The sequence below is a fragment of the Crotalus tigris genome, unplaced genomic scaffold, assembly GCF_016545835.1.
Source record: "Crotalus tigris isolate CLP2741 ecotype Arizona unplaced genomic scaffold, ASM1654583v1 scf7180000024434.1680833, whole genome shotgun sequence".
Classification (NCBI taxonomy): Eukaryota; Metazoa; Chordata; class Lepidosauria; order Squamata; family Viperidae; genus Crotalus; species Crotalus tigris.
The window spans coordinates 1,469,842-1,487,590 of NW_024100602.1; the positions used below are offsets into that span (position 1 = coordinate 1,469,842).

At 36.7% G+C, this 17,749-nt stretch overlaps 1 protein-coding gene and 1 long non-coding RNA gene across 6 annotated transcripts in view; one reads left to right on the forward strand and one right to left on the reverse strand.

Annotated features, from left to right (window-relative positions):
* KCNIP2 (potassium voltage-gated channel interacting protein 2) overlaps nucleotides 1-17,749 on the forward strand; it is a 123,171-nt gene that overhangs the window by 98,467 nt on the left and 6,955 nt on the right. For 2 of the 4 annotated variants that reach the window (XM_039331140.1, XM_039331139.1), the window contains exons 2-4: nucleotides 13,718-13,816; nucleotides 15,679-15,803; nucleotides 17,511-17,580. In XM_039331140.1, the coding sequence (XP_039187074.1) occupies nucleotides 13,718-13,816; nucleotides 15,679-15,803; nucleotides 17,511-17,580 (294 nt within the window). The remainder of the gene's footprint in view (nucleotides 1-13,717; nucleotides 13,817-15,678; nucleotides 15,804-17,510; nucleotides 17,581-17,749) is intronic. The other 2 variants (XM_039331143.1, XM_039331141.1) reach the window with 1 other exon arrangement.
* Nucleotides 1-17,749, reverse strand: part of LOC120302562 — a 44,641-nt gene that overhangs the window by 12,672 nt on the left and 14,220 nt on the right. Inside the window, exon 5 of one of the 2 annotated variants that reach the window (XR_005555165.1) lies at nucleotides 3,152-7,298. The exons of the other annotated variant lie outside the window; for it this stretch is intronic. This is a non-coding gene — a long non-coding RNA (uncharacterized LOC120302562). Of the gene's footprint in view, nucleotides 1-3,151; nucleotides 7,299-17,749 lie in introns of those variants that run through there. 2 annotated transcript variants of the gene reach the window in all.

A 17,749-nucleotide genomic window follows, 5' to 3' on the forward strand; every position in this document is an offset into this window, starting at 1 on the left:
TGTCCTTACAGGAGTTGCACTGTACTCCCCATCATCCCCAACCAGCATGCTCATAGATATTCTTTTTGAGAATGATGAGAATTATGGTACAGTTTTTCAGGAACAGATCAACTGATGAGAGGATTTGAATTTTGTATAAAGCATGAACACACAAATTTGGATATAGAAGTGCATTTCTAGATGGGGATACAAATTACCCTACAGAGCTCCATTCTCTTTTCTCTTGCATCTTTATAAACACTCTATAGATGATGCACTTTCCTGTGTGCTTCATCTTAGCTTGGCGCACATGGAGAAGGATACTCATGTGCAAATGCTGTTTCTTGATTTTAGTTTGGCATTCAACACAATAATTCCTCAGCATTTGGTGAACAAACTGGGCCTATTAGGTTTTAATACTCCTTTATGTAACTGGATACTTGATTTCCTTATTGATAGGCCCCAGGTTGTGCAAGTTGGAAGAAAAGTTTCCAACTCCATCTCCTTGAGTCCAGGTTCCCCACAGGGCTGTGTCTTGAGTCCATTACTGTTCACCTCGATGACCCATGACTGCTTTGCCCAATCTGCTACGAATCATATTGTGAAGTATGCAGATGACACGGCAGTGGTGAGTCTTATCCAGGATGACAGTAAAGATTCTTATAGGAAAGGGGGGGAAGGCTCTGGTGGACTGGTGCAATAGAAGTAACCTGGTTCTGAATATTAATAAAACAAAGGAGATCATTGTAGATTTTAAAAAGAGCCGGCATAGCCATACTTCACTCTATATCAAGCTGGCAGCTGTAGAGGTGGTCAACAGTATCAATTATCTGGGGGGTGCAGATAACTAACAATCTGACTTGGTCTCTCCACACATCATCCTTAGTGAAGTGTGCAAACCAGCATCTTCATTTCCTGCATTGGATGAGGAGAGCACATCTTTCTCCTTCTGTCCTGGCCACTTTTTACAGAGGTATGATTGAGAGCATCTTAACAAACTGCATCACTGTTTGGTTTGGTGGTAGCAGTGCCTCAGACAGAAGGTCCAGACAGAGAGAGTGGTAAGGACAACTGAGAAGATTATAGGAAGCCCACTTCCTGTTCTTCAGGGCACTGCTTATAAGCACTATGTGCTTAGAGCTTGAAGCATTTTTAGAGATCCCACACACCAACTTCACGGTCTGTTTCTATTGCTCCCCCCTGGGAGGAGGTTTCAAAGTATTTCTAGCAGGACTACCAGATTCTATAACAGCTTTGTTCCCTATACTATCTGCCTGGTAAATCTGCAAGATTTGTTTTTCTCTCCATGTATATGTATACATCTGAACTAGACTGTGTTGTTTCTCTGGGTCGTGTGTGTGTGTGTGTGTGTGTATGTGGATATATGCATATTTTTGCCATGTTTATGCAGTGTATGCAGAGAGTCACCCTTTGAGAGCTGTATGCAATGAAATCTCATTTTAACGTGTGCTGATTAATGTACATTTAAAGTGACAATAAAGTTATTATTCTATTCTATTCTATTCTATTCTATTCTATTCTATTCTATTCTATTCTATTCTATTCTACCACTATATGAGTTGGTTGATATGCCTCTGCAGTTACAGATATCCATGGCTGCAGATCAGTCTTTCTAAATTGATTTTATGAAGTTATGTTGGACTTCATCATACTGAGTTACCAATAACTTAATTTCTGGCTGTAGATTATGTGAAAGGAATGGCAATTTGACACATTTAGAATTGTCAGGTTGAAATACAGTTAGGAAGCGTCTGCAAAGCAAAAAGTCAAAACTATTTGCTGCTCTGTTATACCTGAAGTTTATTTAGTGACAAATTTAGGAACAACATTCACAGCTCCTTGAATCTGTCCCTTCCCTCCCTGCCAGTTTTCTAAAAAGAAATTCCAGAAGTTTCCTTCTTGAATCAGACTATAATTAAGTGGATCTGCACTTCCTGCCAACCTCAGCAAAAGGACAGGTGGTGCCTTCATTTAGAGAAGAGGGGACAAGCAGTTGCAAATTTCAGAAGGGAAGCCCTGGACTTTCCAAAGGAGATTAATTTATTGACACCTGATTCTTTAAGCTCTTTGCAATAGGGTTTTAAAGCTAATTAGATAACTCATGACCAGCTGGATCATCCTTTTAGAGATATTTCCTAAACAGAGAAAAGATTGACCATATACAAACAAAAAAAAGCAGTGGGAACAGAAGCAATTTCCAAATCAGGTGAAATTGAGTTTTTCCAAGTAATCAGAAGAACTGTTTAATGCAGTGTTTCTCAGTCTCAACAGTTTTTAAATGTGTGTACTTCAACACACATCTTGAAGTTCTGAAGTTGAAAAACATTGGTCTAGTATGTGTGTTTGTGTGTGTATATGTTTTCCCCCAATACTCAAAAGACACATCCACTGAAAGAAGACCAATTTGTACTTGAATTCTTGGCAGGCATACAAAGGGTAAAGAAGGGGCATCCATCAACTGGGCCTTGAATCAAACAGTGGATTGGCTAGAACCTTTGGTTCTTGTAGCTGATGTGGAGCAGGGGCTAAAACCAGGAAAAAAGACTACCCTCTGAACATTGCAACTTGGAAAAGCCCATAGTGAATTTGTTAAATCTATCTTCCCCTACATTCTTTTTTAGTGGCAGTATTTTTCAATCTCCAATGCTGCATAATTTGCGCAGAGAGCATATCTAGAATAGTAGTTTGCAGTAGATTATTACAAGTTTCTGACTTCAACCACACCTAATTAATTGTTTTTTTAACAATAAAATATTGGGAACAATACATCTCTCATTATTACCTTGTTGACAGTACAAATATTGTTCTCTGACCTTGTTGACAGTACAAATATTGTTCTCTGAGAATAGGTTAAAGGGCAGTTCTAGTGAGTCTATCTTCAATCTGCTATGACTCTCTTGAATGATTGGCTCTGTCTTAGAGATTAATAAAACGCATTGGGTAACCAATTTGTTAGATATGTCTCATAAAATCTTTTATGAGCAGTAGGTGGACTCTGAACATCTTCTAATTGTCTGTAGCAAATACAAGAACCAGCTTCTCTATTTTCTAAATATGGCAGAACAAGACTTGAAGACAGAATAAGAAATATGCCATAAGGATTTGTTTAGCGCATTATGGTAAGATCTAATCTAAAAACTTACAAGTGGAATGTAAAGCAATGCCCATTTATTATTTTCTCTTCCCATAACTGATGACCAAAGGTATACAGTATATTGTTCTTTAATAGAAGGGTTCCACATTTCCACGGAATCATATAAAGCTGATCTTCAAGGAAAAAGAAAATGCACAGATAGGTACAGATGTTACAAGGTTAGGCAACAGTAGATGTAAAACGGATCTTTGAATTGTAGGGAATTATAAGCTGAAAATGAATCAGCAGTGTGATATAACTGCAAAAAATGGCAAATGCAATTTAATTACTTCAATAAACATACAGTTTCTGAAGCACAGGAAGTATTTTTTCCACTCTATGCTGCCTTAGCTAGACTGTACCTCAGGTACTATCTTTACTTCTAGTTATTTATGTTAAGAAGGTTCAGACAAAGGCAACAGGGCAGAAAACTAAATTCAGTGATAAGATGCTGAGTGAAATGGGTAGTATTGAGAAGAAAAGACTGGAGATAATAAATTAAACATAGTGCTATAGAAGAGGGGGTCAGAATCCATTCTCCACTTCTCTGATTTATAATACTTACTGCTAATGTGATTTTTATATTTTTATAAATTTTTTATATTTTTTTCTGTGGTTATTTTTATATGTAGTTTGCATATTTTTTGTGTACTGCCACATGTTGCTTCAGTGAGATGGGCAGCTATATAAATTTTATGAAAAAATAAAATAAAATAAATCAAGATAGAATATGCAAGATTCAGACTAATAGTCTGTAGGAAGGAAAAAATAGTTTCAGTGTTAAGAAAAGATTCCTAAGACAAGTTAGATGCTGGAATCAATTGTCCTGAGAAGTGGTCTGCTTTCCTTCACTAGAAATTAATTACCCATATAATTAAGGGTAGATTAATTAATTAATTAGACAATTTTAATCTGGATCCCTATAAATTGAGCTGGGGGCTGGATCTGATGATCTACATGACTTCCTTGAATTATATGATTCTGTCTGTCATTAGACAGAATAATGTCTCCTCATGTTTCAAATGCTCTGCTGGGCAGGTAGGGGAAGGATGGTGGTGTGACAGGGTTGTGTTACCCAGTTTAATCAGGTGTTTTATAGAGTGCTTGAAATAAGCATCCATGGTGAAACAAATTCCAGCTGCTAGTCAGGTTGGCTCCTATGTATGGAATCATACATATATCTTGTGTTAGTCCTGCCGAATACAGCTTGAGATACTATTTATGATGCCATAAATATAGCCTACAATATCACTGTATTAGGAGAGATCAAAGCAATATTCACTCCTAAGCTTGGCAGAATTGCTTTCTTCTGCATTATTTTTCCTTGGTAAACAATAGCCTGATAAATTTATTTGAGAGACTGAATCCCTAGTTGGTGAATTCTGTTGATTCTCTTCTTACCAGAGCTAGAACGAAACTGCAGCACTTTTATTTCCCCAGAAGACTTTTTGAGGAAGGAGAAGTGCCAGTCAAGACCCTTTCTGATTTTTTTGTGTGTGTTTTATTTAATATATATATTGAGGCTCCAGATTTCTATATCATATATGGACTTCCTTCTTCCCAACAAGGAAGCACATTATTGGGGCGGCTTAGGGAACATTCATGTAGGTCAGTCCCTACAACTGTGCCCAAACTGATTCTCATGTCCCTGGCACTCAAGACTGTCTCTACCTCTCTCCCCGTGTTATATTTGACCATGAGAGTATTCCCAAGCATTGCTGTATCATGCTCCCTGGTGAAATGAAACCCTCTAATGGGTTACAACTTTAATGGATAGAATCCCTCCATCAGCCCACCACAATCAATCACCCTATATCTGTGGTTATGCCAAAGAGTGTGCTGTTTTTTTATTTTTTTTCTGGCTGCTGCCCAACAGAAAAAGGGACAAAATGAGGTGGGTGAGAGTTGCTGAATCAGGAGACTATTGATGCAGCAAGCAAAAAAAAAAAAAAAAAGAAGGAAAAAACCCGATCTTCATAGTCTACAAGTTTCCAGAGAGTTTTTTGTGTTAATCTGTTGCATCTTAAAGCACCTTGAGAACTGATACATTTAATATAGTATAAGTTTTCATGGCTCCCAAGAGATAAACTGATGGAGAAGAGGGGAGTAAAAGGAAAAAAATATAGGAAAATAAAATAAGAACAGAAAATCAATGATTTATCTATTGATAGTTGTCATTCACAAAACAATTGTTCAACATGATATAGACCAGTGTTTCTCAACCTTGGCAACTGTACGATGTGCGGACTTCAACTCCCAGAATTCTCTAGCCAGCAACACTGAGGAATTCTGGGAGTTGAAGTCAGCACATTGTAAAGTTGCCATGGTTGAGAAGCACTGATATATAGTCTTGAATCAGTTAATTAACATATGCATGATGGTAAGCAACAGTGATAAAGATTAAGGTGATTAAGAAATAATAAACTCCTTAATAAAATAAGTTCAGCTACATAATGTATCTTACGGTGTTTTCCCTCCAAAGAATTACTACTCTGAGGTCAGCAATGAGGTGCTCTGGCTGGTGAAATGTCCCTCATTGATTTTTTTGAAATTATCATTTCTGATGTCTGATTTCTTTCTATTCATTATTTTAAATAGATGTTGAAAACTTTATATAGTGTAGTCCATAATGCTGACATGATATAATCATACTATCAGAAGATAATAGAAATTGTATTTCATCTGAAGGGCACTACTCTGGGAAAAAATACACCATAATCCTTTATCTTTACTGTAATCACTTTATTATGATGCAGCAAAAATCTTTTTCCAGATCTTCCCAATGTCTTTCTTTTCTCTACCAATCTATTAATACACAGAGAAAATAGTACAACTGTCATTGCCAGATTATTGAGCAAGAAATATTCTCACTGCATTTTTTGACATTGGATGGAGATGAAGGTTTAAAATGAAATTACTAAAAGGAAGTTTAGCTTGTTAAATAGTCATCGCTTATAATAGCTACTGAAAAGCTATACAGGTAATCCTTGATTTATGGCCGTAATTGAGTGTGGAATTACAGTCGTAGGTTGTTGAAGTTGTAAGCTGAGAAATCCCTTGACTGGACCTAATTTTTTGACATTTGTTTGATGGTCATTAAGCGATTGGCATAGTCATTAAGTGAATGCCATGGTTGTTAAATGAATCAATTTTCCTCAATGTGTGTTTTTTGCAAGAAACTAAAAGTAAACTTGAAAATAGGTTGTAAGTAGCTTTGGGGAAGTCTGTCATAACTTTAAATGGCTATTAAGTGACTGGTCGTAAGCTGAGGACTACTGGGAGTTTTTCAATAGGCAAGCTGTGAGTGTAAGCTAATCACACAAAAACACCAAGTTTAAACAACTTCTGATAAAAGCTTTTTGTAAATGGATACAAAATGTTGTGCTTTAATAGTTTAGGAAAGCTCCACCACAAACCATGCCAGGCAATGCCAGGGATTAATGGTGTCTGGAGTGCTGTCCTTAGAACCCATTGTTTTGAAGGACATTACCATCTTTGCTACTATCCACAAGCTTCAAACTGGCTAACTCATTGGTGGTCCAAAACCTGGACATATTAATAGAAAGAGAGAGGGACTATAGGGCAGATTGAAAATCTGGTGTTATTGATTGTGGCTCTTAAAATGCTGGCATCAATAATTCAGAAGAACAATTGGCAGGAAACAGAGTAAGTGTGTGCCTAAGTGAGGATGTGACAGAGCTTGCAGGGAGGAAAGAAGAGATAAAAGTCCAACTACAAGAAGCTTGTGCATAAGTCTGCAGTGGATACTAAACAAAAGTCCTGACTGAAATTGACAAGCGTGATTCTGTGCACTAGGAAGAAGGGCACAATTAGAGAGCCAGCTGTGGAATAAAAATGTGAATTAAGGTGGTAAGAAGCTACTACTAATCAGGGGATGATCTCTCCACCACCACCGCAAAAAGATGTAGATTAGTGCTTCTTTAAACTTCCCAGCAACTTCTAAAACTTCTTGGGTGCAGAATGGGAACCCCAGCATATGCCAACCACTCGCTGGAGAGATCAGAAGAGGCGCTTCCAGGACCTGCCTTATTTTTTAAATGCTGCTTTCTTGTTTGGGTTCATGTTCAACATAAACATTGATAATATTAGGCACTATGGAGCTTCTGAGAATAACTTGATCCACAGTGGTTTCCTCTTGTAATGCCTGTGATAAAATCCAAATTATAAATTTAGTAAATTTTAGTGTGGACTAAGCTTCTCTTTAAAAGAAAAGCACATATTTATCAGAAACATTAGAGTGGCATGCCTTTAGCTGTTTTGATACTTCCTATTTGTTCTATGCCTCTTCTGTGGAATTTATTTTCATGGAAAATGAACCAAAATATATTAAAAAATACCTTTCTCATCATGTTTTGCAAATGTAGCATATAATTACTGAGAATTCTCTATCGTATTTACCTTAAAAAGGAATTTTTAGCCATATCAAAAACCTGCCAAGCCCAGTTGCAAAGAGCCAAAAGCAATGATGAGAAATTTACATGAGATAACAAAAACTATACACATTCCAGGTTTGTTCTCATTTGCTTACTCTAAGATTTCAGTTTATTTTACTCTTATTAGCTTCTCACCAATATGTTTGTCTTCTTTACCTATCACCTGCCATGAGATGAACAGTTTTGCAAGGGGTTCTTTTGGGGATCCACTTGGTGCCACCTAACCTCTGTATAAGCTGATCCTTATAGCAGTATTAGATGCTTTGTAAGGATACTGACCGATGTTAGTGATATAATATTTATTTAAGATTTAAAATAATATTATACTTTTTTGCCCTTTCCAGCAGTATAAAAATATAGAGGCATAATGCTTTTCACCAGCCATAAGTAATGTGAAACAGAAGAAACCTGTCACTAGAATAAAAGTTAGTACAGAAAAAAATGAAATACAATTGTAACATAGACAGCAAGAGGCATGAATTCTCATTTAGGTAAGAATGGGATAAAGCACTATCATTAGTTTATATTTTCAGGATTGAAATCACAAGTGGAGGCATAAGGGACTTATAACTGCTGCAGAAAAACTGGAGTAACTTAACATGTTCTGTTCCAGCAATCTTCCTTTCTTTTTCTCTAATATTTTATTCATATGCTTTATGTATTTTAACACGTTCATTTATATTCATCAGAATGGTCTGTCATTTCAAAAATATATTTAAAATATAAGTACTTAATATCAAAATAAGGGACAATGACAGAAACAATAAAATAGCAATATAACACATAATGAAAAACAATTTAAAGCATTTGAGAATCACAGTGTCTTCATCTGGCATTAAAAATAGGTGCTAAATTTAGTGTCAATAAATTATAATCAATTGCTTGGATGTCACAATATGAATCAACTGAGTAACCCATAAGGCCATACCTCCCATTCAATATGTCTGAATGAAAATTACCAGCAGTTTGGATACTAGAGTTTAAGGTACCACAAAGCAGGTACCATGATAGAAAACGCTCATCTCCTGAGTTCCATCAAATATTACTCCCTAAATGACAAGGACCTGCAATATGCTTCTGCTAGATTTGATGGGCTTGGCAGATGTAATCAGGAAGAGTGGTCCCTCAAATAATCTAACCTAACAACATGAAAGGCTTTAGAAGTTAAAAGTAGCACCTTGAATTGGAGCCAGAAGCAAACTGGATACTACTACAGCTCACAGAGCAGAGGTATAACAAATGCCGTTCTAGGGCTACATGTAACTGCCTGCATCATAGCATTCTGTACCAGCTAAAGCTTCAAAATATTCTTCAAAGGCATCCCCTTGTAGAATGCACTACAGTAGTCTATGCAGGAGTTGACCAGAGCATACGTGACCATAAGCAAAGCCTCCCAATCCAGACATGGGTGCAACTGGGGCACAACATGAAGTTATGCAAAGGCCCTCCTAGTCATGACTGTCACCTGTTCTTCAAACAGGAGTCATGAATTCAGGATGATCTCTAAGCAGACCCCCAGATTGCATACTGGGTCTGTTTTGGGCAGTGCAACTCTACTCAGGATGAAAGATGATATAGAACCCAAATTGGCAGGCCCCAAACCCACAGCCATTCTATCTTGCCAGGGCTCCAGTGAAGTCTTTTGTGCCTCATCCAGACTCCTGGCATCCCCAGGCATCAGGATATGACACCAACAGAGTTTCTCAGTTTGCCAGGGCCAGAGATGTATAACTGAGTATCATCAGTGTAATGATGATACCTCATTCCATGATGATGCATGAGCTTATCCAGTGGCTTCCTGTAAATATAAATAGGAATGGAGAGAGCACTGAACTCTACAGCACCTCACACAGTAGGAGTCAAGAGCAGGATATCTCCAATCACCACTGACAGGTATTGACCATGGAGAAAGGAGGAAAACCAGCATAATACAGTATCTCCATCCCTAAGCCTTAGAGCTGATCCAGATGTTAACTATGGCAATGGTATTAAAGGCCGCTGAGAGATAAACAGAGCCAAGATGGGTGCACAACTACCGTACTGCTCCTGCAGAGATCATCTAAAAGTATAACCTCTCATATTCAGGCCTGAATCCTCACTGAAAGGGTTCCATATAATCCACATCATTCGGGGTCCTGTTGCATGACCACCTCCAGCACCTTACCTAAAAAGGGGAGGTTAGATATGAGGTAAAGTGATGGCTCTTTTCTTATTATTTATATATTTACACTATATAAAAAGGAGTAAAACATAAGAATAATAGCGATAGAGATGTAGATACACAAAAAGTATTCTAACAAAGATGTGAAAGAAATATGGCAAAGAAAACCCACATATAATAATATATGTGAAGATTTCTTGAGGATGGAAGAAGGGCCTCCTTAAGAGATGAAGGAACAATCCTCTCACCCAAGGAAGAACTCACCACCACCAGAACCAACTCACATGACACTCCCTGGGCAGCTTTAATTAGTCAAGAGCAGTGTTTCCCAAACTTGACAATTTTAAGGCATGAGGACTTCAACTCCCAGAATTCCACAGCCAGCGTTGCTGGCTGTGGAATTCTGGGAGTTGAAGTCCTCATGCCTTAAAATTGTCAAGTTTGGGAAACACTGGTCAAGAGGGACATGGATCTAACAGATGACCAACCTTACAGTCGTGAGAACCCTCTAGACTTCCTCAGGTCCATCAGGTTCCCATTCCTAGATAACAGGACAAAACTCCAAACCAGGCTTATTTCCTGGGACCTGCAACAAAGCTAGTGTCTTGTTACAGAATAGTTTTATTCTGTTTCAGTCATTACACTTTCTCCCTTCAATTATTTTCCTTTCACTGATTTTAAATAACATATTGTGCATATTGGATGCATAAATAAAGAACTGGTTGACCTGGAGGTTAAATGTAAGAAGTAAAACCTAGGGGAAGGGTTTTTAATTAAGTTTTATAGATTGTAATGAGCCACCCAGAGTCATTGTATGAGATACCGTGGTTGTATAAGATCTGTAAACAAACAAACAAACAAACCCCACAATGCAGGAAAAATGTTTGCTTCCATCTCATCTCATTTGGATAAAGAAAAATAAACTCAAGTCCTTTTTCAACAGACAGTTTTTAATATATAATATATATATATATATATATATATATATATATATATATATATATATATATATATATATATATATATTAAAAACTGTCTGTTGAAAAAGGACTTGAGTTTATTTTTCTTTATCCAAATGAGATGAGATGGAAGCAAACATTTTTCCTGCATTGTATATATATAAATGCATGTCTGTGCAGTGGGTTTTTTTAGGTGGATGACTTTGGATACATTGTAAGAGTTTATAATTTGATTCAAATGTTTGCATTGTTTTCGCAGAAAAAAGGAGGGTTGCATTGGTTGCCATGTTATGCCCCTCTGTATATGATAACAATGCATATTATTTGTTCTGTGTCCTCCCACCATTCCCCAAACCCAAAAATGTGTCTTTCTTTGCAACAAATATGCCAACACATCCATTTGTAGTGCTGAAACACCTTAATAGAGGAATAATAATAATAATAATGTTGGAAGGTACCTTGGAGGTCATCTAGTCCAATCCCCTGCTCAGGCAGGAAACCCTATACCATTTCAGACAATGGCTGTCCAGTCTCTTCTTAAAAACTTACAGTGTTGGAGCATTCACAGCTTCTGGAGACAGGTTGTTCCACTGATTGATTCTTAAGTGAGCTTTCAGAAGTTGATTTTAATATGAAAAATATAATAATAAGTCAATTCACTCTATTCTTTGAACATATTTTCTGAGGTAAATTATATTTGTAATGGCTGACCTTAGAGGGACTATAATAATTGTTCAGTAGGCAGTATATTATTAATTAGTTAGAATTATATCCATTTCCCCCCAGAGCTTTATGCAGTTTACCTGGGAATTTCCCTTCATTTTATTCCCATAATAGCATTTGAGATAGCTTAAGCTTTTGAAATAGCTTAAGCTAAGAAAGGAGGACTGGCTGAAAATCATCCTGTGAGTTTCCGTAGCTAAGGATGGCCTTGAATCTGAGTCTCCTTGGTGCTAGTTCACACTTTAACTGCTGTACTACAGTGTTCTTGTAAAGCATTCTCCTTAGGAAGGAAATTCTTTTCATTATGTTCATTGAAGGTGGTATGATTATGACTCGGGATGTAGATACTTATGTAGCTGTGTTCTTTTTGAAATTTTATAGTAAATTCTTCATTTGGCATCCCAGCTTCCTTTAAGCTGGTGATTATTTTTTCATATGATCCCATTGATAATATTTTTTCATATGATTACTTTCTAAGAAGGTGACTACAGAGTTCAGGTTAGCTGAGAGTTTAAAGTCTATGCCATGAAGCAAGCAATCTATAATAGGATATAGTAGCATGTATCAGAAAGGAATAATACCCCCACACACACATGCACACACACTTTTCAAAATTGAAAAAGATCCAAAGGTCCAGTCACCAGAGCTAACATTTGGGGAGCATTACAGGAGACTAAACAAAGGATCAGTGATGGGAAAAACTGGCATGAAAGAACAGGCCGAAGTAGGAAGCTTCTGCTATTCAGGTTACTGCTTAGAAATGGGGTGAAAATATTTTTACAGTCCAGGATTAAAAAGGCCAAGATATGGACAAATAAAGACACATGGTGGACTTCTGTTCAAGACAGCAAAGGGAGAATGTAGCTCTTGTAGCCATTTCTGAAAATTTAAGATATACTAGCAAAAAATAATAATAAAAAAAAAACCATGGCTTGCCAAAGTCATGCTTGATACTCTTTACGATGTCCCTACGTAAGTTATTAAACAACTTACAGGAACTCTAAACATGGAAAATGAAACTGACAGATTCTTATGCAGTACTTTTTATCTAGACATTGCAGATCAGAATGAAGCTATATTTGCTTCTGGGCTGATTTATTATTTATTACCCGTTTAGAGGTTATTTTCTGGGCAATTTGATCATAAAGCTGTGTGGTCAACTGCTGCAAATGCAGCTAAGGTTTCCAGGTGTGTGCTTATAAAAAGGTGACAAATGATGTACATATTCTGTGTAGGAATCATCTATCTCTTCCTAGTTAATATCATGGTAGAAATCAACTAGTTTAACATGTACATTAGATCTGAACAAGGACAAAAAATGTGTGTGTGAGAGAAAGAGAGTGACTAGTTTTTAAAGTTATTATTTCAACTGCAATTATTATCTGTGGTTCGAAGTAGCTGCCAAGAGAGTAATGAACTAATGAAAGCCAGGACAGCAAAAATAAATGAAATATAGTGTACGTGGTTTCCTATACCACTTGTTCTTTTGAAATGCATGATCAGTTGCTGCATTCTCAGTGCTTTTGCTCAAATGAATTAACTATGTTGCTTTCTAATTTTTGTTTTAAATCTTTTTACACCTGCTCCAGACTTATGCATATATAACTAATTGCCTTTTAGTGTTCTCAAATTTAGAATTACATTTTAAAACTAAGACCTGCATCAATATGGTCACAAATGTAGTTTTGTGCCTCCTTAATGTACAAAACTACAAATGGCGGGAAGAAATAAACGAAGTCATCTTGCGATTGTTTAATTTTCATGCCTGAGCTGAGAATGTGGCAGGATTCAACTATACTATTAATTTTATTAATTATCTAGCAATTGTGCGGGGGGGGGGGTAATAGTATGTTTCCAAGTATCAATTCCTTGATTCCACAAAATCTGCCAGTGTGTATTACACTTGGGGTGCCCAGATATGAAGTTTTTTCATGATGTCACTGCATGCTCAGTAGGTGGATTTGAGACTGTTAAATTGTGGCTTCTAAATGCTGCTGGTGGAAAAAGAGGATACATAAACATCTGTGCTCTTTTCCTTTTTTTATCTTTTTACTTATTTCCTACAATCCACTTTGATTGAGAGGAATGATTATTTGTTTTAGGAGAGTTTTGTGCTGTAACCAAGTTGGACTTTTTTTTTTTTTTTGCGCAGCACTGAGGTTATGCATGTTTGTCTTCTTTGATTTATTCCATGCTTATTATGACTGAGACTGAGAGAGTATGATTGGGTTAGATAAAAGACGCCATGATGTGTTAATTCCTTGTGGCGCTTGTCATTTTCTTGCAGGCAATCCATCTGGTCATGCTAAAAAAGCCTTGAAGCAGCGGTTCCTCAAGCTGCTCCCCTGCTGCCACCAGCCTAAATCCATCCCCTCAATCAGCGAAAGCAAGTGATACTTTGTGCCTCTTTATTTTCTCTGTGTTGTGACATTATAATATCCAGGAAGGGGGGGGGGAAGGATTCCCTCTGTACAGAATTTATATAAAATCCTTAGATAGTTCTTTTCTTAAAACAAATTTTAGATCAAATGTATATTGTAATAATAATTACGTGTTAGTAATACCTCAGATACAAAATGGATATTCAAGGCAGATTTTCTGATTTGAGCTACTAATATTGTACCATTGCTTTGTGGTGGAATTGGGTCTTTGTTACCTTCTGTAAGTGCTTACTACAGTGTGCAGAACCATTATGGGCATCAAGTTTGTGTATTTAATCCTAAAGTACTGGCTAACTCTTGTTGAGAGATGGATCTTTTCCTTTTCCTTTTGTAAACCAAGCTTTGTGGACAGGTTTGTTCTGTATTTATTAACATCATGCCAGATACAAGTTAAGAATGTGCTTAACGTCCACATTCAGATTGTTCAACTCATTACTGGTAATAATAGTTGTATGCTATTGCCAAAGCCTGGCTTATTTTTTCAGGATGTTTTAGTGATCTGTGCAAAGTTTAAATAGTCCAAATGATAAGAAATAAACTGTTTTTCTTTCCACTCTTTTTTGATTTTGAGATACGTTTTTATCCTAGCCCCTAGGAAAAATAAATTCATTAGGGACCTTTGCAATATATCTATTGTATATGTATTTATCTGCACTCACACACTTCCCTTCAATATATACTTCAAGCAATGTACTGAAGATTGTCTTAAAATGAGAATACAAGGGTTCTTTTGCAATTCTCAATAGCTTATTGAGTTCATTGCTGTGATTTACTAAATACCCTTGAGAATCTGTGATTTACTAATGTCAATACACATAGTGACTAAAGGATCAGGATTAGAGTTCCACAGCTTCAGATTTCTTTTTACATATTTGTGTTTGAGTCTAGAAAACTGGCGGAGAGAGACATATGTAGTAATGCTTGTGTGTTGCACCTCTAACATTTATTCTCTTGGCTTTTGTGAATTAGTTTATGGTTTTACTTGCCTTGCAACTAATAAATGATCTATCAGCAATTTAACAAAAAGGCAGTGTTTTTTAATGCCTGAAACTTTCTACGCTCTGTCTTAAAAGACATTTCATTTTGTTTGTTTGTTTGCATTAAATCACTAAGAAACTGTTGAGTATGGCCTTAGGGCAGAGTTGGATAATGAATATGCTTTGGATAGCTCTTTGAGTATCCAGAGCATATTTGTAGCTTTGCTGCCTACTGTAAATATTTCTCCCACGTGTTTGTAGATTTATATGCCTTAGGTTGTCTAACAACATTCCACGTTTTTCATGTGTTTTCTCATGTAATGGAATGTAAATCCTCGAAGTTATTATTGTACAGGGAAGTGGCAAGCATATATTATTCATTTCTTGTGCTCATGGATGATAGGGTAAGCTATAGCCTCCAGTTCCCATCTAAACCTGTCCTGAAATTTATTTTTCTCATTTTGATTCCTTTTAAGCATAACAAACAGAGGAACTTGGTTGATAGAGCTCTATTATGAATAGACTAGTAGTCAACTCCTCCTCTAACCTATGGTGTGATCACTGGGGCTCTGAATTTGCCTCTATTTTAAGGCTGTATCTTCAGAAGTTCTGTAGCATGCATACATATTTAAAATAGGTTCTTTTACCAGAAAATTAAAAAGAGGCATTTATTCTTATGTTCAGTCAAATATAATGAGCCCTTTTGTGTCAATCTGAGGATTGGGAAAAAAATCAGTATCTTCAAGAGGAAAGAAGATGGAGTGAGGGAAGGGAGGAGGAGACTGAGGTTGTGTCTTACTATACTTCTGAGGTTCTTCTTTTTCCAACAGACAGCGTAGAGGATGAGCTTGAGCTCTCCACCGTTTGTCATCGGCCTGAGGGTCTGGAACAACTACAGGAACAAACTAAGTTTAGCCGCAAAGAACTACAAGTCTTATACCGAGGCTTCAAGAATGTGAGTTGAAAAGATTCTCCCCTTTCTACCTGGCATTTCCTTCTTTGCATTCTTTCCTTCCTCTCTTGAGTTTCTTCTTTTTTAAATGAACAACCATAATTATTTATTTACTATATACCATGTTATTATACCATTGGTAATTGCTTATTTATATTCTAAAAACTTGGAACAATTCTGCAATCCTGTTTTTGCAGTAAGATATTTTATCTGATTATCTAACTTAATACCACATTCTGGTAGCAGTTTTCTCTTCAGAATTGACCTCTGTACTATCTTCTGTCTTTATTGGGACTCCCAACAAATATATCTCCCCCTCTTTCTGAAGGTCAAACTGCATTCAGCTACTCTTCAAGTTTTACTTTATCCTCCCATTATCTTCATTATTTGGAGACCTGAAGAAGATCACAGTATGTAAGTGCAGAAGGATTAATTTTATATCTGCAACATTTCCTTTTCTCTCTTCAGTTTAAAGCAAGATAAAAATCCACCCTCCATTGTTGCCAATTTAGTTTAGATATTTTTCAGAACATGAAGGGTGAATTTTACAGCTGAAGGAGGAGGCATAAACCTCCCTTTTGATTTTAGTCAACATGATACATAGCAGTATAAAAGAAAAAAAAATGAAGCCTGCTGTATATTTATCACATTAAGTTGCTTAAAGACATTATAAAACAGCAAAGAATAATTGTTATACAGATGACTTTGTACTATTTTTGTATTATTTTTCACATTAAGCTGCAGTTACACCATTTAGTTCCATGTAATTCAATATTCTTCTTTTCTTATTTTCTGCAACTCCAAAACCATCTATATTCTTTCTTTCCTACCTCTTCAACGTCCAACTTTTGCTTTCATAGAGTGTCGCAGGGAAAACCTTTTTCCACACAATTCTGAATTTTGCAGGTATAAACATGTCACAACATCTAAATACTTTTTTCAAGTCTTCATTGCAATCCTACCAAGTTTGAGAGCCAGTTTGCTATAGTGATTGAAGCATCAGGCTAAAAACTGGCAGACTGTGAGTTTTAATCCCACTTTAGGCACGAAGCTAGTTGGGTGACTTTGAGCCAGTTATCTTCTCCCCAACCGAAGAAGAATGCAATGGCAAAATTCTGACTCTGGCCAAGAAAACTGCAAGGATTTGTCCAGATAGTCACCAGAAGTCAACACTGACTCAAAGACACCAAAAAACAAAGAAATAAAAAAATTTCAAATCTTCATCCTATCTATCCTACCAAATGCTAGTCTGCAGCATATTTCTTGACTGCTGGGTCCTTTGTTGTTTATAGTTTATCCTGAAAGATAGCAGCTATCCACCACTTTAATAATTTCATTGCCAATGCTAAGGCTGGTTGCTACACTTGTTGCCCCTAGTTTAACCTTCCCATTTGTTCACTGCCAACATCCTAGGTCAGGGGTAGGCAACCTTGGCTCTTTTATGACTCGTGGACTTCAACTCCCAGAATTCCTGAGCCAGCTTGGCTGGGAGTTGAAGTCCACGAGTCATAAAAGAGCCAAGGTTGCCTACCCCTGTCCTAGGAGATAACTAATATCCAAGTTCTTCAAAAGGAGAGAATTCCTCTTTCTGTTATTGTTTGATGGGGAAACTAAAATCAGTTTCTCATAGATTACACTGCTTGCTGCACCTGGGATATTGTAGATTAGCAATTCCAACTAGTGAACAATGTACACTTTTCTATTTGATAGGAATGCCCTAGTGGGATTGTTAATGAAGAGAGCTTCAAGCAGATCTACTCACAATTCTTCCCACAGGGAGGTAAGTCCTTCATTAGAAGAGCTAATACTTTGGAAATGTTGTAAAGCTAGGTAAGAAGAGTAAGCTGGCAGTTGTTGGAAATAAAAGATGAGAGACTTTATATCCTCAGTTATAGTTTCCTTACCTTCATTGCCAAACATATATCCCTTGAATAATCCTCTGCCTCCCT